General features: G+C 40.1%; 1 protein-coding gene across 1 annotated transcript in view; it reads right to left on the bottom strand.

The window, feature by feature from the left end:
* The window catches only part of NEK6 (NIMA related kinase 6), a 41,747-nt gene extending 18,956 nt beyond the window's left edge, over positions 1 to 22,791 (bottom strand). Inside the window, exons 1-6 of the mRNA XM_082008914.1 lie at positions 22,684 to 22,791; positions 13,870 to 14,010; positions 12,460 to 12,522; positions 7,345 to 7,455; positions 3,777 to 3,885; positions 2,417 to 2,524 (exon numbers count right to left, since the gene is read on the bottom strand). Coding sequence (XP_081865040.1) covers positions 2,417 to 2,524; positions 3,777 to 3,885; positions 7,345 to 7,455; positions 12,460 to 12,522; positions 13,870 to 14,010; positions 22,684 to 22,776 — 625 coding nt within the window. The 5' untranslated portion in view covers positions 22,777 to 22,791. The remainder of the gene's footprint in view (positions 1 to 2,416; positions 2,525 to 3,776; positions 3,886 to 7,344; positions 7,456 to 12,459; positions 12,523 to 13,869; positions 14,011 to 22,683) is intronic.
* Between the last annotated feature and the right edge of the window lie 1,311 nt (positions 22,792 to 24,102).

The raw sequence follows: 24,102 nt of genomic DNA, 5'->3' as shown, positions 1-24,102 counted from the left end.
TTACGGCTCCCATTCCTGACACGGCGGCAGCCACGCTGCCGCAGCCCGGTGGTACACCTGTCAGACGGGTCGTGGTACTGCCTAGCGCCCTTTCATGCCAGTCTGATGCTAGCAAATACAAAGAAAGAAAAAAATAATAGATGAATATATTTGCATAAGCCCTGCATTCAATTCATGGGTCAGCAGCCAGAGAAATGATGGTTCAGGGCGGTTGCCAGGGCAACGTGACTACGGGAAGTGCCCGGCGTCGCAGCCTGGCTCTGCGCGGGTACCATGCTCTGGTTTGCGGGGTGTTCATCACTCACAGCTACTTAAACAAATGTCTTAATTAAACCAAAACCAAGATCAGTAGGTTTCCTGCTGCTACAAAACCTGTATGTCTGGCAAATTACAAAAAAAGAAAAAAAAAGCTTCAAGTTTGCATATTTTTTGATTGTTAAAATGTTCTTTTTACTTGGATACAAGAACCACTGGAAATGGTGGTGCGTCCGTTCCTCCCATAACACATCACACTGTCTCCAGAATCACTCACTGCTACTCCTTTAGCATTGTGCACCTTATTCAGCTGTTTCCAGGATGCTGTTGATTTGAAGAAGGGCAAGGTTCATGCAGAAGAGGCTTAACTCTTCCTACACGATCTTTCTCAATTAAGAGAGAGCGCAACCCTGGTAAAGGTCACAAGCTTGGCTTACATGTGCAGCCAGTTTCCAAGCCCCAATTTATTCTTATTAATATAATAAGTGCAGCAGTCAAACTAGATAAGATCATATAATTAGACATGATCATATTTTTGCCTGTTCAGATGATGTGACTGTAACTTTCTGTGAAGAGGATTTATTTTAATCTATTAAGTATAGTATGTATATATCCTAGGATAGCTTTTGATGCAAAGGGAAATCTCCTAATATTTTATATAAGTAAACTGTAGAATTTTTTTTTTAAAGTCACATATCTTCCTTTCTTGTGCACTGAGAAGCCCCAGTACTGTTGGCAAGTATTATCAATTAAGTTTGTACGCGTATAGGAAACAATCGAGCAAGACTTGAAACAAACACATCACGTGTTCCAAAATCAACCGTTGAGAGCTAAATGTAAGAGCTTAAACACTGGGCTAAACCCCAAAGGTCCTTCACTGCTGTAACGCAGAAGTACCTTTGTGACTCAAAAAAAAAAAATGAGACCCATTCATAAAAATGGAAAAAATCAGACACCTCTCAAGAGGTTACAGACACAATTATGAAATACTTTACACTGTAAGACTTAAAGAATAACTGTATATACTGCACACTTTTCTATAGCATTGTAATTAATACTAATAGTAAAAATGAGAGAGAGAGGAACCCAGATGCTCTTAATCAGTCAGCTTAATTTCAATTCCCAGAAAAACGCTGGAGATATAATCATGCTACTTTTAAAACACAGAAAAAAAGGACAAGAAACAAATTATCATCATTATGACTGGTCTACAAAATATCATGACAAATGATGCAATTTTTTTCCATAAGATAAGAGGCTTCAGAGGTAGGGAAACAGAAGCAACAGATGTATTACACCTTCAACGCTTTCAGCAGAGGCTGATAAAACTTTGCTCATAAGCAAACTCTTAAATCTGCCTAATGAAACTACTTAACGGATGCACAATTGGCCAGAAAATCAACTCACTGTCAAAGTAGAAAGCTACTTCAAGTGAAGTCCTGCAAGACAGCTGATAGCTCTAGTTCTGTTCAACACAAGCATTAACACAGGGGACCACAGTGATGCTATCGCCTTTGTGGGTAACAAGACGCCGGGCAAACCGAAGCCCAGCAGAGTACAGAATAAAAATTCAGAGTGATCACAAGCAGGACGTTCTGGAAACAGTACAGATTTCAGTAAGAATAAAAACAAGGTACTATGCTTTGTCAAGAACAATTAGCTGCACCGACAAAAGAGCAGGAAAACAAGCTTGAGATACGTGGAAAACATTAAGAAAACTTGGATCTTTACAGCCTAAGCTGAGTTTCAAGTGAAGTCCCTTTTTGGAACAGATGAACCATGAGGGCTTTGAACACCTCCCTTAACTCAGACCACAGTCACAATCCCTGTTCAGGGCAAGACGACTGAGCAGCATCTGCTGCATCTTTAACATTTAATGCCAGTAAGCCGAGTGCAGGCAAACATGCTAGAGTGGAAAAAGCTGCATTTGTTACATTTGCTATAAACCATACATTTATCAGGCCAGGCCTTCCAGAAAAAAACAGTCAAGCAGAGTTTTAAAACAAAAAGATACCTACTAATTTCATATGAAGAGTCTTTAAAATACACATCATAGAAAACATAGTATGCATCCACTGAATCAAGCTTCTGCCCTAGTTAAGAGGACAGACACCACTTCTTTTAAACATCACAGCTGACAACTGTACAAGTACCATCTTACCTAAGGAATGTGCTGCAGTGGTTTTAGAACTAAAGAAACGGCCTAATCCAAGATCTCCCAGCTTCACCACCCCTGTGGCTGTTATAAACACGTTGGCTGGTTTTATGTCTGCAAGAAGAAAAAGGTAAAAGGTCAAAGTCACAAAAGGTTATTTGGTTCTAATACTGCAATAGAAACATAGCCTGGAGCGCGCTCCGTACAAAAGAGACTTGAGCAGAACCGTGTTTCTTTATAGCTTTGATAGGCTGAATCTTCCAAGACTTCAAGCTCTGCACATACACAAAAATCAGAGTATACTTCCTAGCACACAAGAAATACCAATGAGGGAAAAATGTAGGAAATAGCACAACAGAATAGAGGCAACCTCTTTAAGTGACGGAAATCAAAGAAGTAATACTGTTTCTCTCCAGAAATGATAGTTTTCTGCAGGAAACTGTACTGCCCGCCACGGTCGCCTCACACCAAGAGCAAATTATTGTCCTATACATACATAAATTCTGGGCTCTATACAGCCCCATTTGTTCATAGAATGTAAAAATTACTAGAACCCCATTTTCCCAAGCAGTCATGTCAGGATTGAGTTAGTGAGCCTCTCTCCTCATGTTACAGCAGACTAAATGTGCGAGGCTCCAAATTCAGCGAACAATTACAGACCTAATTCAGGTACAACTGATAAACTGCATCAGGGGATGTACAGAGGAGCAAAAATGGTATCACATCGCTGAGAAAAAAAAAAGTGAAGAATTCACTGCTTCAAAGGAAAAAGGAAATAACAAGCAGCAGAGATTGGTATTGGTGCCTTTCGGGGTATTTGCATTTCCTGGGTCAAGTCCTTCACAAAGGATTTCATTTACGCTGAAAGAAGCGACAATTTTGGGATAGAGCTCACAGTTACGAAAAGTTCTAAGACAAGAGATTCAAAATTAATGAAAATGGAGAACAGGTTATGAGAGTGTGGGACATATTTGTATTAATATTTCAGAAAAGCTTGCAAGACAGAAAAACTCTTCTATACTCTGTAAGGTCACAGCTAATATAATGAAGACTATTTCTTAAGACTTCGCTGTATCCAGTAGTCTCAGCATTTTACTTCTGACACTTTTCTAATGGCAAGTTTGACACTTCTACTTAATATCAGTGTCTGGAATACAAAGCAGCTCATCCTCCTAATACCACACTCACTTCGGACTGAATCCTTTAACAATGAGGCAAAGAGACAGAAGGAGAAATCCATCTTGCAAGCTCCAGCCTCTCTAAACATGCATTGGCTGAACATCAGCATAATTGTTTTTGAATGTAGGCGCTTACTAATTGGAACATTATATTATTATTCAGTGAAAAGAGACTGAATTAATGTTACCTCTGTGCATCACCCTGCGGGAGTGCATGTGTTCAACTGCACTGCATAACTGCACAAAATATTTCCACACCGTCCTTTCCGGGATTAACCGTTTCTGCTTTTTAAAATACTGTGGGAGGAAATAAATAAAAGATCAGTGAAAAAGCAACATATTTGACTAGTTCCTGGACTCATGTTAGTCAGATGCCGGTTGCTCATGTCTTCCAGATCTGCAGCAGCATGACTTTTCTTCTGATTAGCTTTTAACTCCTTCTCTCTGTATGTAAACTTCAATGCAGTTCACTAATTAACAACTATTATGAAAAATACGCTTAAATAGGTTTGACATTTTTGAACGGACACCAATTATAATTAGCATTAATCTCCTTAATTACCTTGCAAAGCATATTTAATGCCTCAAAACAACAAATGTCTCAAATATTTTGCCTTAAGTAACAAAAGATCATAAAAAAAATCTTGTAAACATTCATTATTGTACAGTCTATGACCAACAATAAGGAAATCTGTTTCCCCTTTTTAAAAGACGGCCAGAATATCAATGAAGTATCCATGTTTCTTCTGTGATCAGGTAGAATAATATATTCTATTTCATGCATAACAGGAATATTAAATGAACTGAACTCTCTCTAGTGAGACATAAAGACACTACTGATCAAGAGACACACAGATCTGGAAAAAGGCCGTTTGGTGCACATTTGTGAAGCGCGAAGCAAAGTCGAGTCCGAATTCAATGGACCTCTGGGTGCCAATAGGTCTCAGATAAAATAATCATAAGCATAATGCACACAACGTGAAGGAGCGCAGCATGGCGATGGCTCTCTGCAATACCGAAGTCTTCTTCCCCAGCAACTGATTACAGGAATACGTAACCAGCTGCACACTCCAGTGAAGGCTACACATTACACATCTCCAACTCCCCTCTTCCCATTTCAGAAATGCACCACAGCCACGCACATCACACGAGGTGTCCCAAAATCGCACTGCTTCAGATTATTGGTCCCTGACTTCTCATTGCTTCTTCCTGTGCTAGATACCGAGCCAGTTCTTCATCCAGAGCGTCAACACCACACACACGACGCTTCCAAAGGTTTAAGACTTATCCTCATCCTTTGACATGCGAGGTGTCATTGGACAACGACTGCCTCTGCAATGCTGTACACCCCTCTAGCACACTGCAACTGCATTTCTTCTGCACCATACCCTTGGGAATTCCCGTCAGCAGCGTGCAAGAGCAAGAATAAAGGAAGAGAATTGGTTGTTGCCCCTTTCTGCATCTCGTGCTTTTTCCTCTCGGTACAGACATCTGGTGTCCATTGTCACATTTTATATTTTATGCGAAATGCTGTTACTGGTTCGTGTTTGACTCAAGCAATGGCAAATTGTCTTTTGCAGATCAGCTGTGAAGGGGCACGACCGTGCAATTCCCCAGGCAGCAAATCTGACAGATTGCAACAGTTTCAAACCAAAACCTGAGAGAGAGCACAGAGGAATTACAGAGGGTGAGGGATAAAGTGTTATACACACGATAATATTAGTTAATTCTAATTAAAGTATTTAAGAGTGGATATGCAAGACCACAAGTGATGATTTTCTAAATGTCATGTCCAATAAGATTCGCCTGACATTTACAGGAAAGTCCCAACTCTCCAGTGGGTTATCCTGCAGCACTCTCTTACACCAGCTTTACAATACCTCATGAAGAATGCAGGCGCAGGGGCGTGACAAGGTCCCCGTTTTTATCACTCTCGCACCTTCAGAGTGCTGCTACTGCTGTTCCTACCGCCTCGACAAAACTGAAAATCCTCACATAAGCTTCAATTCCCAAGGGACGGGTGGGGCGTGGGGGTGACAGAGGGGCAGCAAACCCCACTTGTGCAGTGAAAGTTATGTTGAGGATGAGACTTCTGGTCTTAAGGGAGTTTTTTCCTTTTATTAAAAAGATGTAATTCAAATATTTGCACCAGTGGAAAAACATCATTTATATGACCTTGAAAAAACCTAATGCATCATCTTCATGCCTGCGATAACACATGGGAAAAAGAGACCAGACTGGGGGCCTCTGGCAGAAAGAACACAAGTTACAGTGCTGTTCAAGTTATCAACCTAAAAATCTACTAATTATGCTTTCAAAGATGTAACTCCTACTCATAATGACGTAATTTTTAAAGAAAATTAAAAAAACAACCCTGGTACATAAACGAACATATTTAGCAGGAGGGAAAGTTTTAAACTAAAAACTGTAAATGAAAAAAGCGCAAATATTTTATATGATGATATCTAACAATTATGTATGTAAAACTTTTTATAAGCTAAGATTTAGAAGTCAAGAAAAATACTTGCATATCCCAGGATGATCACAGCCCCAACTCCCGCTCTCATAATCCTCACTTTTTTCCCATCCTTAACCACAACTACTAAAAGCCTGAGATAAACTGCAAGTTTCCCAGGATCTGTGGGGAGAAGAGTAAAACGTACAAGAAGCCACAAGAAAACAGTGAAAGATAAAAATACACACGAGCTCTCCCCAGGCAGATGGACATGCTCTGTCCCAACTACCCTCAGCGAGCACAACCAGGACCGTGGCACCCGCGGTCACCACCGCTCGTCCCTCGGGCTTGGGGCAGATCTGACCATCGCTCCTGCTATTGAGCAGCTGTGGAGTGAGGCTGTATCTAGAATTTTGGGGGTCTCTCCAGGAACGGCGCTGCCAACTGCCTGTTCCCAGCTCACTCGCCCAGGGGGACTCTCCTGTGTGTGATGGAGCAGATTTTCACGGGTACTGTAAATTTAGCCGCCGACTATGGACTAAATGGATAACTTGTTTGACAGCCTTTGGCCTACTGCCTCATAGCTCTGCTGGCAAAGAAAACAAATCTGTTAATAAGATATTTTAACTGTGACAACAAGGAGGAGGAGAACTTTCCAAACATTCATTTATGATAATTACAGAATAATGATGGCAAAAAAACCAGGTAAAACATGGAGAGAAGGTTGAGAGTGCTAACAAACATGATATAACACATCTGTTCTCACAAGGGATGTATGTCTAAAGATTAACATGTCAAAGAAAATATAAAAGCAGGTGGTAACAGCTTAACTAAAGCTGGTTTGCAGCAATACAAGTATTCCTAAGAGCAACATAAAAGAAGAACAAGTACTTGAAACATTTTCTCAAACCCAAATCCCCATTGCAAAGAAAGTCAATACACTTTCTTGAATGTCTTCAGAGTGGCAGACAAGCTATGCGAATAGTGAATCTAACAATAATTAAACGTCCCCATCAGTCACAGACTGGATAAACCAACCTCGCAAGTAACGCATACGCCCCACCGAGTCATACAGAGGCTTGCTCCCTTCCGGAGCAACGACCAGAAGCAAGCGGCACAGCCTGGTAATATTTAAAACACCCCCAAACACTGCGGGTTAGGCTCTCGAAGCACCTTGTGGGTGTGCAAAACTGCAAGAACAGAATAAAAGTGCTTCTAGCACAGATGTGCTTACCCCCGCCGCCTCGTGTCTCTGCCTATCCTCGCAGTTCGTAGCGCCTCTAGAACGGACACGTCCTTACCTTAATCATCTGAGAGAGATCACCAGCGTCGGCCAGTTCCAGGACAATGTTAAGTTCATTGTCTTCAATAAAAGAATCCAAATACTTAATTATATTGGGGTGGTTCAGTTGCTGCAGATAGAGGGAATGGAAGAAAAAAAAACTTGTACCACTGTAGTAACAACAACTCCCAAGATACAATACCTGTACCGCTTTTTTCAGCACAATGCAAAACAACAGGTGCAACTACAAACCGTGCTCTGAGTTACTACAGACAAAAGCCCTGTAAGTATCATTTATTGCAAGCACGGCACAATGAGCATCTTGAATAAAGAGCAATACGGCCCAAAGCAGTGTGAAACAACCTTTTCTATTGTAACCTCACAAAATATTTAAAAGCAATGTCCTGAAAGCTTTGTTAAGCAATAACTGATTTTCCTCCTCGTTAAATATAAACAGAAAGTCCAACTGTTGATTACAGTACTCCGTGAGGTCTCTTTGCCCCTTAGAACAACATAACTAACTTAAAACTTTGATGGAGGAAAATAATGCACAAATCGCATACGTTGGTTTATTTTTCTGATTATTTATGCTTGCATGTTCACTAATTACTTTCTTTTTTTTTTCATTTCAATATAGCTTCTTATATTCACAACTGGTTTGTTCCCCCCCCCCAATGTTTCTTAAAAAACTGCATCTTCTCATACCGTTACACTTTACTCACAGGACTAAATTAGGAAACAGGCTTAACAAATGAAAATTTCTGTCGTAATATTTTATGTCTGAATTTCTTAATGTGGAAAACTGTAATTGCTTAGAAGGTAACGTAATATCTAGATCTCTCTGTTCACTCTCTTGCTCATTTTGCTTTAGATTATCTTTGTCTTGAGCTCTTCAAAACGCAGTAAATTTAGAAACTACTAAAGTGAGCATTTCATCTACTAAACAGCTGTGACTCAAGCTGTCTACTCCAGGGGTTACAAAGCCAAAAGAAACACTGTTGTGATCCATCACGCTAATCCCTCCTCTCCGCAGGCACAAGAGGGGATAGCTTCTCCTTCGCAACGCCTCGACACCAGCACGTGTTAGCGGCAATGGCATCCACGTGCAGGCATCGGCAGCCGCCGATAAATAAATAAATAAATATCATAGCCTGCCACCTCTGCTGACATTTCTTTTAAATGTCTGCTGTCAGGTACACCAACCAAAGATCAACTTCTGGCGAAAAAAGCACCAAAACGACGAGCAGGATAGGCCCCGAGACACGACTCATGTCAGGGTGCCTTCCCCCATCACCACGCACCGCCTCTCACGGCGGACCCGACGCCTGGGTGCTGCAGGCCGCTCTTGCGGGTAGAGGTAAGCCTATGATGCAAGAGATGTTTTCGGTCCTCTTTAGGACGCTGTGAGGGGAACCCTCTCCTGAGTTCCCCAAGGCAGCCCGGGGGAGCTCAAGCAGCAAGGTTTTCTCTAAGGTGCTCAGCACCACGCGCCAAGAAAACGCAACATCCAAATACCAGAGGCGTAAGAGGGAACGGAGCCCACGCACCGCCACGAGAGCTACGACACAAACACCCCTCCTGCCCTGCACCCCAGCCTTTGCTTAGTTTATCGTGTATAACGAAGCCCAACTTGTTCAGACCCTTATGCTTAACCGATATAAAGAATTAAATTATCTTTTTTGTGACACTGTACACACTTTTTACTGACGGTTTGTAGCGATGTGAAGAAACTCTTTAGATCTAAAGAGCAACGCTTCATCTATGACGGCGAAGTGGTGTAAAATGCAAAGCCGCGGCAGCAGACCTCCACGGACGCCTCCTCCAGCAGCAGAAGCCGACACCACCCTCTGCCGAAGCGGCGCAGAGGGACGAGCGCTCTAGACGGAGCCTTACCAGGCTCTTCTCTGGCGCAAAACACAGGAGACTGCCACGACCTTTAGGGGGGTGAATGCAGAAGTATACTTTTTTTCCTACAATTCACTGACCTTTGAACTCTGTTTTCCCCGAACAGCCAGGTAGACCACTCTGGATAAGCCAAACTTCCATCCTCCACACCTCCTTTTGTCAAATTTCTTTTAAATAAATACATTGACTCTGAGGGTTTTTTTAATAACTAACTATTGTATATTCGCGTGGCATAGAAAAGGCTACCTGAATTTTCTTTTGTCAGAAGGAAAGTGTATTCATTCTCACAAATGCACAAAACATTACCAACACTTTATCTTGGGTTAATGACATTTCCTATTTCTTTAATGCATCCTAAAAGTACGATGGCAGTTAATGCCTGATGTGTATGCACAGCAGCGCTGTCAGCAAGAGGCATGTGGAAGGGTAAGCCACCTCTAAATGAGCGAGTGTGGGTGCTGGCAGCCCAAATGCTGATTACAGCCACATTATCGAGCTGCTTCAGGTAAACCTTTCAGCCAGAACCACACTGAAAGCAATATGCAGTTTTGTCTGGCTTCTGTTCAATTTTGAATAATTATAACTCATTTACAGATCACAAAACCCCTCTTTGTCTCCATGGTCAAACAGAAGTCTTTGATCAAAAAGACAAAGTATTATTTTGACGGGGATGGACTACGGCAAGTCTATGCAATTCCTTCACAAATTCCTCACTGGTCTACATTAAAAATAAAAACAACCAAGAAAGAAAACCTCTTACAGCAGGTTGTTTTAGTAATAGTCTATAAATACTTCATACTAGACACCAGAATTTAAAAGTAGCATGAAAGTTTTAAAAATATGAACATCCCTTATTACATGGCCAGACACTAGACAATGGCAGGCAGACACGTACTTCACATCAACAGTGATGGAGAAAAGTCGAGCAAGACTTAAACAGACTCTGCAATACTGCGCTGAATCGGGTCACACATTACACTTCCTAGACGCAAGAACAACTATCTTAATTGAGAAACTTAGGCAGTTAAATGCATTTTATCTCTTAATATAATGACACTAAAAATGCTGAATTTAAAATTATTGAGAATAAGTCATTCATTTGCAAAAAATACACTTGTCCTACTTTCCTGAAGCTGCACACACACTATTTATTCTAAAGGAAACCCAAAATGTAAAAAGCTCACAAGAGAACAAGAAACCTCATGAAATTTTATCAAAAGCCAGGCTGGAGATCATGCATGTTCTGCAGCGAGAACACAAGTCTCACTTTAAAAACTTTTTCCGACTTCCAGGCACGGACCATTCTGCCCCACGCCGCACAGACGGTAACATCTACTGCCCAGCCTGGAGAAGGGACCCGTGTCCTACTCTGATGAAGCAGCTCTGAAGTTTTGAAACGTGACTTTCCATGACTGTGCCAGCACACCCACAGGCTTCCGGTTATTTTGATGAAGCTGCACGAACAGGCAGCGTGGGAGCGATCAGTTAGCAAAAGATGAGCTGCAGATACATCGACCTGGCCAGTTATTCGTCTTGGGGCACGGAGTGACGTGCAGTCCAGCTGCTGATGCTGATGCACCAGCCCTCCCCTGCCCGCACGCGAACCCTGAGCAACTCTGCCCGGCTGCCTGCGGGAAGAGCCTGCGCCGGGGCAGCAAACACGCTGACCAGAACAGCGCCATTGGCAACGGCTCCAAAATTGGTAACTTCAGCTGTGATTACTTTTTATTATCTACTGATTCTCTCAGAAGCTGAGCTACACACATCTTGGATAAAATTCAATGGATCTTGTTGACTCTGAGTTGAAAACTAGTAGTCATTTGAAGGAAGTGCACTACAGGCAGTATTAAGAAATATATCCTCTGCATCTGTAAATCAAGAGGATTAATCAAACTGTTTAACGTACTCCAACTTCAGATTCCTTGGATGGTGCTACACAACTGTCCAAGTAGAAAGATCTGTGGACATTCAACAATTAAACTACCAGCACAGTAATGTTTTGCATAATAAACAGCATATCAGTACGTTTCTGCAGACTGCCAGCAACTATTCCTGCTCCGCCCTTCACCTCCATCTAAATGGATTTACTGGAATGTTCTCTAGTTTTCTATAAAACATTGTGCAAAACAATCCAATTTTATCAACCAGTATTTTTCAAAGCAGAACTGCACTGCTGGTATAAGGGAAACTCACTCCCTCCAGAGAGCTCCAGGTACTATTAAAAAAAAAAACAAAAAACCCACAAACAAGCAGCTGTAAGCATGGCAAACATGCTACTCTGCTTGGAAGACATCCACCCAAGACTTCAAAATATGCATAGATACTGCTTAATTTCAGACAAACAGAGGTTTTAAACTTAAATAACACTGTCTCAGAGACATATACAACAGCTTTTGGCTTCAAAAGGAGCTGAATCAGGCTCCCAATACTGCCAAACAGTAGACAGCTTTGGTGATAGTATTAGAGTGGGAAGAGTAAGATACAATTTAAAGGACTTCAGCAGGGGATAGGGAAGCCCTGTGTAGCTCAGTGGATCGTATTTGCTTTCACAGCGCAGCCACTACGGTAACCCTGGTTTGGTATCTGGTTTCTTGGCGAGCTTTACTCAGGAAGGTAAGTTGCCTCTGGTTATTCCACACAGGTGGATGGGAGCTGACCTTCCAGAGGCTCCTGTCATTGTGGGCATTTCATTTTCAGTTTCCTCCGATTCTAGTAAATTTGCACATTCTTCTCTGAATAAATCCAGTGCAAGTTTACAACATCTTCCATAACTAGAGTTCAAGACAAAACTGATTAGATTACCTAGAATCCCAAAATATCACAAATTCTCTTTTTGAATGTTCATGTTGTCATTATTTTTCTCCATGACTGTTAAGCAAGTGGATCATGTTCACACAAACTGCTATCTTCATGTTTATCCTGTATGCCTTCACTACAGTCTAGCAACCTCAAGCTTTGTCTACAACTGCATGAATGTAAGTTGACAATTTAAATAGAAATACCTAAAATCACATTTACAAAATGAATTATTTAATATTTTAGAATTAAATTTGACCATGCAAACGATTTTAGCCTTCTACAATCTTCTGCATTCACTCAAAATAGGTATTTAAAGTGCAATGCGTATGGATCTTCTACCAACATTTTGCAAATGCAAATGACTGTTGCCAACCTGAAACCAATTTTTTTCTCAAAGCAAAAATGGAAAAGTCGTCGTAAAAATTCTTACCTTCAAGAGGTCAATTTCTTTAATGCAATCTTGCCTAGCCTTGGCATCCATCATTTCAAAAATCTTCAAAAACAAAAAACATATGAAAATGAAACAACAAAAAGAGAATTTTATGTTTTAACAAGAAATTGGTCTTTCCTCCCCCATTTGTATATCCTCTACTGTAATGAGTATACACACAATCCCCAAATCAAAGGAAGATCAATGTTTTCTTTATTTTGAAACCACTGAAGGGCTAGTGATAGGGTAAAACTAATCTTAGAACCTGTAGGCAATATTCTAAACAGCACGAAAAATAGAGATAACTACTTTGTGAATTTGCTGTCATGATTTTCAAAACATAGTTTAGTTGCTATTAATTTCACATGGTAAATACAAGATAAAATGCTACTCTCTTAAACAGAGATATAGCTTCCACTGATTTGTCTGTAATAATTAACAATGATATTGAGCATTAATAGTCATTCTGTAATAATCAGAAAGTCATTAGAAACAAGAGTTTGAAGGACCTGCTGAAGGACTGAAGTCAAATTTCTTCAAACAAAATGCTGTTCTGAACACTGCACAATACTTTAAAAGGATGTTACAAATCTATACTGCTTGCATCAAGTTTTTCAGAAATTCTTCTAAAACTCCACCAGCAAGCACTGGCATTCTTCTCTTTAGTGCTTTTGTGTTCTCGTGATTCATCTGTGTCGAGATGGCAGTCTCCTAGCTGTATGACTATGGCCATTAGGGTCTCGTTCTTTCACACACATTTAATTATAATTTAGCGAACCCTTATTATGAAGTAAAAAGCAAAATTAAAACTAAATAGAAAACAGCACTCCTGCTACATAACTCTGATTTAGAAACATAGCCCCACTCCCAGATGATGAGGAATAAAGACCATGCAGTGCAAACAGACTGCTCAAAATGGAAATAGGGTCCCATATACAGGATTATAGGGGCTATATGGAGAAGACAGCCACAGAGGATACAACCAAGGGGCAGGCAGGAGTGCAGTGAGGCCACTTGGCCTCTTACATCCAGATGTAAACTGAGCACCATGCAACTAACCTGATTTAATCAGTATTTGTAAAACTCCTTTGAGACCTTCAGAAGCATTATTCTTTATTCATTTTCTTGAAATAATAAAGCAAAAAAAACCCAAAACAAGCACCTTCTAAAACCCAACTGAGTAAAATAAGAAATCAGAGTGTTGGGTTTATTTTGATGTAAAATTATGAAACCAGAGCATCCACTGCTCTCAAACCTTAAATTCTTAGGTACATAAAGCATTTTATTGCATTATTACTGCTGACAAAAGAATGCTGAAAGAGATATTTGACTCAAAGTAATCCGTGTAGACACTTAAAAACATTTCCATTCTACATGCTAAATAGTAAGACTTTGACCTTAAATGCTCACCTGAACTTTCTTTAATGCCACAGGTTTTCTGTCCAGAAGACAAGTTGCTTTGTAAACTTCACTGAATTGTCCTCGTCCAATCTTCTTCTCTATCTGAAAGTCTGCCAATGTGCAGCGATATGGGTATGTTGTTAAATGTCTCTGTTCAAGCCAAAAGAAATTAAATCAATGAACTAGAAAAAAAAGTGATGCAAAACCATGAATTTGCATTCCCAATCTGTCTTCTTTACAACTGCAAACTAGCTGTTTCTATGACTAATCATATTCAAGAGGATAAATTCCTCACACTAAGGACTGCCCAGCAAGAAAGACAAAGAATTTGGTGTTGATGTGGTGTACAATGGACAACGGTGTGGTCCGGCTTTCCTTTTCCCACATTCAGTTTTCTTTGTCCACTTCAGAGCAGTCGCAATACAAAGCGCAGCATACAGGCGCAAGCACACACATGTAACAGCAGAGAGTTCTGTAAAACTATTAACCAAACCAAAGCATGAAACTAGCAACAGCTGCCAAAAACATACAAAGCAGAGTTAAGACTGCCAAATGTGGACACACTCTTGCTCTCATTGCTGATGGTGAAGAATTTAATCTTGGCTGATCAGTCTATAGATAATTTCAACCATAAACGCATTAATTCCTAGTAAATGTACTAGTAACATAGGCTGAATTAAGTTAAAAGACTTTTTTAAAAAGGAAATAAAGTCTTGCCGTCCATGTAAGTAACTAACTAGTCCCACACTACTAGCCTCATCAGCGCCGCCCGTTTGTGTCCCTTGGGAGATGCTGATGCCTACTTCTGAGCAGGCTCAGGTAAACATCCAGCCAGGCAGGGAGACGCAGCGTAACGAGGATTACGTACTCCATGGAGTAGGAACTGCTCCCTAGAGCCATTCCGGTCTCTTCTGTAGTTAACATGACTGCTAACCAATGTTTAAAAAAGAAGTAATGAAAATCGGTTACTTAAAGTTGCCATGCACGCTAAGTAGAGTATTTTTAAGCTTCAGCGTCTTAAGCCATTTCCACGTTCCCATCGAAAACCAAAAAAGACAAGTACACAGCAGAAGTTGAGTTCCCAGGACTCAGCCGTCGCTTACAGCCGAACCTTGAGCAGCCAGTGCCAGCACAAGCGCGCAGGGAGAGCAGGCCAGGAAGGCTGGGTGTCCTAAGGAGATGACTTACTGCTACCACCGTCACTTCCTAACACAGAGGGGTGGGGCTGCGAGTAAGATTTAAAATGCAGCTAAAGCCTTCAGTCCAGCATCTTTTGCCAGCACTACATAGAAGACTGTGTGAGGATCTCCTACAGTGTATATTTATTTTGATGAGTAACTAAGTTTGGACTTCTTTTCTTTGCAACAGAAATAAAAACAACTACTATTCAACAAACAATAAAAAGTATCAATCAGACATTTGGAAAAGCTTCCAGATTTCAAAGTGTCTGTGCAACTCCGAGCTACAGTCACAGTTATTTGGCAGAGGTTTTGTAAACAAAGTTATAAAAGTCAATGTTTTTGAGAAAACTCACCAATAAAGTCCCCTAAATAGAAATTTCTGACCCACAAACTGCATCAATCAACCAAGACAAGCTGTTTTGAAAACTGTCACCTTTACAGCATCTTTATCAGAACAAACGCAGGAGAAACGTTCACAACAAAAGCTGTGCTACTGCATACTCAAGAAAAATGACTACGTTTTACACATGCTGGCGATACAGAGATACAGATACAGACCACAAACCAGACAGTGAAAAGACTATCAGGTCTTTTTGCTGTCATCTTCCCCCTCAGCCCTCCGGCAGTGAACGGCTGTTTGCTCCTGGAGCTTGCCCCGCTTCCACTGCCCTGCGTCCCCCGTTGAGAACGCACTGAGGATAAAGCTCTGCACTTAGGAAAAGAGAGGACCGTTGCTAAACCGAAAGGCTTAGACCATTGTGAACTCCAGAGAAGGCAAAAACGCAACACCGTAATGTCCAGCCGATGCCTGCTAATTGAAGCAGGCACAAAACCGGAAATTTAACCCCAGGCCATCAAGATCATCAGCTTTCTCAGTTTAAGTTCCCTAAAAGAAGAAACCCACTCCTTTTCAGATGAAACGACACTTCGAGTAATTATTTTTGAAATGCCAAGGCCACAGGTTAAGTTTTTCCATGTATCACCACAAGCATTTAAATATTCTCATACTACGAGAAATGGTTTTCGTTTCTCTAGGCTAAAGACAACACAATAAAAATTTTTACTTCACCAACAATAACCTATGCAAATAAGGCAGCTGCATTAGAATCTGCAGCTATTCGTGAAGGCGAGTCACACAGAAATAGGAAACTAGTTTCATCAAGTATTTCCCTCGAGCAGTTCAGGGGGTGTTTCCCTTTGAAGATGGCTTTGGTCTCCCCCATACTCTGAGCGAAGCCCGTCACCCACCTCACTGCGCAGCCACCGCCGGCTGCAGCCGCAGTTTGTGCTAGCAAGCAAAGGACAGTTACTCTCAGTACTTCTGCTGTGCTTGGAGTTATACTGTGTTTACAAGCTCTTACACAGCAAAATAAAAATTAAAATGAAGAACCAGGGTTCGTTTCTCCAAGTTTTGCAGCATATACTATACAATAAAGTGGGAGTGTCCTTTCACTGATGAGGAAAAAGGCAGCCTATGGGTCATCAGATAAACTGTGGAATGTTAAGACAACACTGCTTTATTATTTACATACATTCACCTTTAACATACTAAATTATCAACGAAGTAAGGCAACATGGGATGAAACCAGACTAAGCAAATTAATTGAGCTGTCCCATGAAATTGCTTTACCCAGACAAAACAAAGGTGTCAGTATATAAAGTTATAAAACTGCCTCCTAATTAAAAAATAGAAAGGAATCAAAGCATTTCCTTAACCGTGGACATGTGCCCCCCGCGCCACCTCTTCTTGCGTGGTAAGAAAGTTTGAGCAAAAGCTTTTCTAACTTGGAGTTAACATTCACAACAGAAGTAGCCGTTTTAACGAGATTTTATGAAGGAGCTACCACAAAACTTTCTTTTAAAGGGAGAAATCCATGCTGCAATCAAGGATGGTATCTATTTGCCCTTCATAAATCATTAAATTGTGTGTTTAAACGAAGAGTGTTTAAGTGTAAATTAATATTTTAAGCATGTGCCAAGAAATATCTAGCAACTTCTTAACTTGAAAATATAAATAAACGTTAGGCAAGTGACAGGGGGGACGTGTGTCCCAACCGCTCTCACATGGTTAGCATATAAAGTCTGCTTGCCATGCTGGAGTTAATGCTGGGCGAAGACTGGACACCTTAGCTGATATGTTCTGGCATCCTCCAGGACTACAGCTGCATATTTACATATGCAATGACCTAGATTTGCATTTGCTATCACAACCTATCAGACCTAATTAAAGTAATGGAGCTTTCATACAGGCTAGAAGATATTTGATTATGGTATAAACCAGAGAACATGCTCAGGTTAGACCAAACCATACCAGAGAGCTCCCTATTGATTACAGCAGTCCATTTTTCCATACGTCTGCTTAAAATTAACCTTCTCTTACGCTTTACTGTGCTTAAATGTAAGCAGGTAACTCTTCTAAATACTGTTACAAGGACACATTTAGAATACCTAAGAAATATCTACCTCGTCAGAATACCACCCCTATAGTCTGTCCTTGCATACATTTCACTTATTTCAAGACTTTTGACAAGGGTAACTCAATTTTTTCAAGTACTTTCACGTTTAACCAGTACAATTTTTCATAAGGCTGTCAAGAAACCAATACCTATCCATTCAAATAAACCATGATCTTTATTTCTGCAAACCTGAGAGCTTTCATATACAATTTGTGTGTGAAAGTAGATACCACCATCATCTTCAAACCTCTTCATCAAAAACAGATTCTCTCATTTTCAGGACAGATTCAGGCTCAGTGAAGTGTTCACGTCTGCATGAATACAGTAAACCAAGCCGCTGTCTCTGCAGAACAGGTTTCAAGATCAGTGACAGAGCTTGAATTAAAAAAAAGAAATAAAAAGAAAGGAGGGGAGAAAAAAACAACCAAGCAAACAAACAAAAAAAACCTTCCAACCAGTGGACATCTAAAGACACTATGAACATTGGGCTGTTTGCACATTTCTGTTCCCGGGGCAGCTGTAGGAAGGGGACAGTCTGGGAAGAACTAGTTTTGAGACAAAGGCTGTTCTCTTTAGCCACACAATGAAGTCTCATTCTTCTACTACTCCATTAAAAAAAAAAAGATTAAAGTCAATTAATTCCTCATTCAAATAAAGAGGCTATTCATTTTTAAGAAGAAATGCAGAGATTATTCCAAGAACAAGCGCTCTGGACATCTCTGGCATACATGTTCTCTTTCAGATGTAATCACTGATGCGAGAGCAGAAATTTCAAAGCTGGCAAAAGCAAGCAACGGCAGCCCTCGTCACGATACTGAAGGGAGAAGTTCGCCAAAACTTTCAGTGTCAAGTTTTGAGGTGTTTGGAGATTTTCTGCAAAACAGAATTAGCAAGGTTTTGTAATGCTAAAAAAGCCAACAAACTAAAAACTTCAGTTATGTTACCTTGTACGCACCTGAAGCAAGGGTAAGAAACTTAATTAAAGATCAATAGGAGTCTCTACACACCAGATTATAAAGCAACCAGGCATATACGGAGGATGACAGGATTAGAAAAGTTCCTTGCTATATACTTGCTCCCTGGTGATAGGATGTAGTTTCTACTTGCTTCCACATTTTTGGGGATGTCTGTTACAGTACTACCAGAGGCACCTGACCACAGGTAGGACAGTTACATAACCTGAATATATTTTTTGCTTTTTTTTTTTTTCCCAAATAAGTAGTTGTACAGCTCAGAATTTGTATGTTGGGATAAGGAAGAGCAAGAAAAAACTGTTCTGTAGGAAGAGTTTCAATCTCCAGAACAATTAAAGTTTGGCAAATAAATTTACCTCACTGTAATTATTTAAGAGCTGGGGAAAACCTGAACAGTCCGAGCAGCCTTCCCTGCAGCCTCTAACCCAACATTTCTGGCAAAGGGGAATACTGAGAGACTGAAGACAAAAATATCAGTAAAATACTAACATGCTGCAGAGCAATGCCTGTATGACCGCTTCTCCCAGAGGCACAGGAGAAAAATAAGCCTGAATGAGCTGAAAAAAGGGGAATGTTCACTGCTAATTGCACAATACATAAACCTGGCATGCTAACGCTAATTAATAATAAAGTCAATTGTTTTACTGCTGTCTGATTGGCATGTGGAAAACAGCACCAGTCATCAGTCTGCACAAATGGCTACAAGGTCAGAGACATTTGGATTATTCATAATCACCTTAAAAACTGTTAAAGATAGGTTAACCAACAGTTAAAAAGTCAGAAACTACAATCTTTAGATGCCAATAAAAGCATCTTTCCTATAGTGCCATGAAATTAAATATTCTTTAGAAGAATAAAAACATACTCGCCCAATTAATTTTCTGAAACCTCATTAAAAAATTTAGCTCGACTAAGTCATACACTTCTGACCTGAATTTTAATTATCTTTATGCTGGATATAAGGGGTTTTTTTCTGATATTTGCAATGCATCATTAATTTTAGAGCAATGGTTTCCTTGCTTCTAAAGTGCATACTTCATCTGAATGACATTTACCGTAAACTAATTTCACCTTTAAAAGACATCTGTGATAGTAGATGGGGAAGCTTTAGCCCCTCCAGTTGAACACGTACGCATTATAGGCAATGATTTACTATCAACATCAGTGTTTCAAACCTCTTTATGATGTCCCAAATTATACACTCATCTCCATTCAATAATGCCTACCTGAAAAGAATTTTGCATACTTTGAGGTTGAAATTCTAGTGTGAATTTATGAGAACACATTAGAACAGATTGATTAAAAAAGAACTTCGAAGCTCACAAGAGATGAGGAAACTTTTAAAATATGGATTATCCTTCAGTTAGTCAAGTAATTATTGAAGAATACATCAGGTTTTTCAATTTGCAGCTTCAAACCTAGACTACACAGTCATCATAAAATATCCTTAACCTGATCAGCTACCTAGATTTTAAAGTCTGCTGAAGAACTTTGCTTGAATTTCCAGGTTTCAACATGCCTATCAGCAGATATTTGTACTAGCTTATGATAAGGAAAGAGAAATACCAGCTTGAGAATAGTAGACCAAGGTGATAGTCACAAAGAAATTACCACAGAAATAATCTAAGCATTTCGGAAAACGATGAACTGAAGAGTCTTTGCTGCTAGATGACCAGTTCAAATTTACCTTCAATTCGCAGACTGAAATGAAACTACTGTGAACAGGTCTGCTGCTAAGCTGTGCAAGTATACAAAAGGGTTGTTTAAGACTGAGTTATGTTTATTTAGCATGAAAACCAAGTAAAAAAATTATAGCTCCATATTTCCATATCACTGATTTACTCCTTAACAGCTTTTATTGCTTACTGCTATAAACACTAAGTAATCTAGAGACTTAAATAATTGACAGTTTCACTCTGGAACATTACAAGAAAATGTTCTGCCTCTTGCTGATGAACTTCATCAGGGTAATGCTGGGCAGGTAAGGGAGCCAGAAGCTAAAACTGTGATTTTATTGGGCTTTTTTTAACATTTATGTATTCACTTACTCTAGAAAACTTCTAAATATGAAGCATTACTCAAAAGCGTCATCTTACTACTAAACCATAGTAGTTAAAGATGGAAAGAAAAGTCTAATACACCTACTCATAGCTCTATACTAACTAGTTATAAAACAGAAATAACACCTCTGTCAGAACAAGAGGAAAAACCAAAAGCTTTAGGAAGCAGCAGAAGTATAGGAAAAGTTTCTACTAGAGGAGCATACTGTTGCTCTGGTCTCTTTAGGGCTGACACAGTAGTTTTGAATGAAAAGGCTGGAAGGAAGAAAGGGACATTCCATACAAAAACCCTTCCTCATCCAAGGCTCTAAAAGCTCAGTTTCTGGTTTTTTCTGCTTAAGCTTTTACTGCTGCCATTCATGACATTTCTTGTAAGACAAGTTTGGTCAATTTTTCCTTTCCAAACCTCTCTCTTCCACAAGCTATTATATAGCACATCTGCATTACTTGTATCTTCAGAAGAAAGAAATTATCTAATTTTGGATTCTTCCAGGTAATAGGTACCAGAAAATTGGAAATGATACATAATTATGTTCCTGCAAAATGGAAAATCAGAAATATGTAATAAGCAATCATATTATGCCATCGATGTAAGGTAGCTTGCCCTCTAAATAGTACAATTTCTGTTAATTTCTAAACTGAGTTTGCTGAGGAGACACATTTTTTTCAATTCTCTAGTAGACTGTATACTTTTGTTATTCAGCTTTTTAAAAATTTTATTTTAATAGCAAAACCAAAGAAAGTCTTTCTGCAATCCTAATTCCAAACTAGATCATTCTCAGAACAGTTAATATACTCCATTAACACAACCTGGATATTAACAGAGTTGAGGGGAGGTTTCACTCAGCAGTGACCATAAAGCAAAGTGAGCCCACTCACCATCAGCATAACAGCAGAACACAGATTATTAGCTACTAATTACACTTAACTATGTCATTACAAATTCTAACATGTGCTCCAAGATGCCATGAATGTATCTGCTGCACAGGAACACTTCCTAATCTTGTTCATGAAATAATTACAGGGGCTCTATCCTGCCAAATGAGGCAGTAATTAACCCTAATTGCTCAAAATGCAACTGGCTAATTCTAGGAGATTAATCAAGGGGATTCAATTATTATTAAATGACTTAATATGACAAATTGCTACATTAGGAGAGGGGGGCTGTGCTCCATACGACGTTACTTTCACAGCAGTGCTGCGTAAGATACATTCATCTTCGTACTCTGCGCATAGGCCACTTACCGCATCTGCAAATCCTCTACTGCGTTTTGATACAGCTTTCCTAACGACCGCTTCTTGTTCACAGAACCTGGGTCACTACCGGACTGCATGGTTGGAATGACAAATTAACACCCACAGCCCCCTCCCCGAGGTAACGTTACACCACAGCTGCAATAGTTTTCCTTCTGACAGCTTTTCCCTGATGCTTTTTGTTTACTCCTTAAAATACATATAGGTAAAACTTAATTGCTCTGCATAAACAGACAGTCTAAAAAAGGCAGGGAGCCAGAATTCACAAAATACAAGTTTTGTGAGTACAGTAAAGGTATCGCCATTACTTTGAATGCAGGTCTAACCCTCAGCTTAGCTCGCTTCTGCAGAAAGGCAGGGAAGAGAGAGAGAGGAGCCACTGTAGTGAAACTTGGTAATAGTACAGACAAAATACACTGCGGGAGAGATTCCAGAGACTCACAGGAAATGAAGTCAGAGAGCCTACAGTTTCATGTAGGATAAACTTTTTCTGGCATTTGTTAACTACTTCTTCAGCATTTATTATTAAACTATAAAAGGAGATAAAATATATTTATTCACTTACACAATCGACTGCTTTTCTTTTGCCTTTTTCCTCAAAGAATCAAAGAGAAGAGAAAGCCAACACAGTACATATTTTTATAAGATGATTTAAAAATGCTTGCTCTAAGCAAAATTCAAAGTATTTCCTTTTTCTCTTATTATCATCAAAAAAATGGATTCAGGAAACTCTGGCTGGCTGGCAGAATCCCAAACTGGATATATCCTAAAACTGCTATAACTGCAGTATAAAGAAAGGCGGGGGGGGGAGGCTAAATGCTAAGAAACCTATAGACCTTTATAAAAGGAACGGAAGAAAACAGAGGAGGAGAAAGACTGAAGAGACACACGCACTTACCTGAGGATCATGCTGATATTCCTGCCCTGGCAGCTTGCAAAGAGGGTTGTTCTGGTCCCCTAGATGATGTGGATGGTTATGCTGCCCTTCCATGGTATCATACCAAACTCTGCCTCACAGTTCTGCTGGAGTTAAAAGAAAGAGGGGAGAGAGAAGTCTCATCACTGTCAACCCAGCACTGAAAGCAAGAGACTCTTTCCAGGGGTGTGCCTACACGTGGTTGTACATCAAGACAGCAAGAACCAATTCCTCCCCCTTCTTCCCTCGGATTGACTCACGCATACAATTCGCAAAGAAAGAACACCCTGATCTACCACCAGCCGCACAGGAGCTCAGCTGGTCCCTGGCAACCCAGAACGCACCCGCTGCCGCCTGCAAGCTGAAAAATGCAGCAACAGGTCAAAGCTACCCTCGCTCTCCTGAGGTTACAAAACAAAAATACCGTTATCACAAATATTGCTGGTATAATTTCATAATGAGCAAAATAGCAGAAAATGAGTTTATTTGGTCAGTGGTACATTATCTACAACAGATACTGCTTTTGCCACCTGCAACTGCAGCTAGCACTATTGCCCTAGAACTGCTGAACCTCGGCGATCCCCAACGGTATCACCTAGCAGGCAGTTCAAGAAAGGTTAGCACACTTCCGCTCGTAGAACAAAACTGACAGTAATTCCCACCAGACAGCTGCAGCTTTCTTTGGCTGGAGACAACCTAAAAGTGTAGCTTTACCCCCATTCTTTCTTCCCCACCCCCAAGTCAGAAGTTTTCATGTTGGTTGGTAAGCCACAGGACGCAGTAGCTAGAAACCGTATTAGATTCCACAAGATCAAAGCGTTATTCTAGGAACGAACAAACAATCAAGGAAAAAATCCATGAATTAGTTTGTCCCAGCTTTACCTGCAGCAATTACTAAGCACAGTTGTCCAGCAGAATTTCCTACAAAAATAACAGAAATTAAAGGGATGAGGTGCTAGAGATGAGAATCTAGAAAAAGTTATCAGATACAGAGCTTACTGTAAGGAGGCAAAAATAAATTCACCATTACTGTTTGCAGTGATCCTTCATTTTCATTTTAAAACTACCCTCCACCCTAGAGAGACAAATTCAATCTCCCCTCCTGTTTTTCAGTGCAAAGATCTTGTTCGTGAAGTTCTGAGTCACAACCCAAAACAAAGTTTAACCTTCATTTATGCTGGCAGCACAACTGGTGACGAGCCGTGACATCCAGCACTTCAACATAAAACTTCTACACATCACATCTTGAATCAAATTATTTCACAGTATTATGGGATTAGTTTTATTTTCAGCAGTATTATAAAACCAAGCAAAAGCTTTGGGTAACAGGACAGAAGAAGAGACACTTGGGTGAGAGAGCTCAAAAAAAGAGGTTCTAATCAACCGTAACACACACCGATT

The sequence above is a fragment of the Phaethon aethereus genome, assembly GCF_964289735.1.
Source record: "Phaethon aethereus genome assembly, chromosome: 20".
NCBI classification, from domain to species: Eukaryota; Metazoa; Chordata; class Aves; order Phaethontiformes; family Phaethontidae; genus Phaethon; species Phaethon aethereus.
Note: the sequence above shows the minus strand (reverse complement) of the source record. Positions and strands in the feature narration are given on the sequence as shown.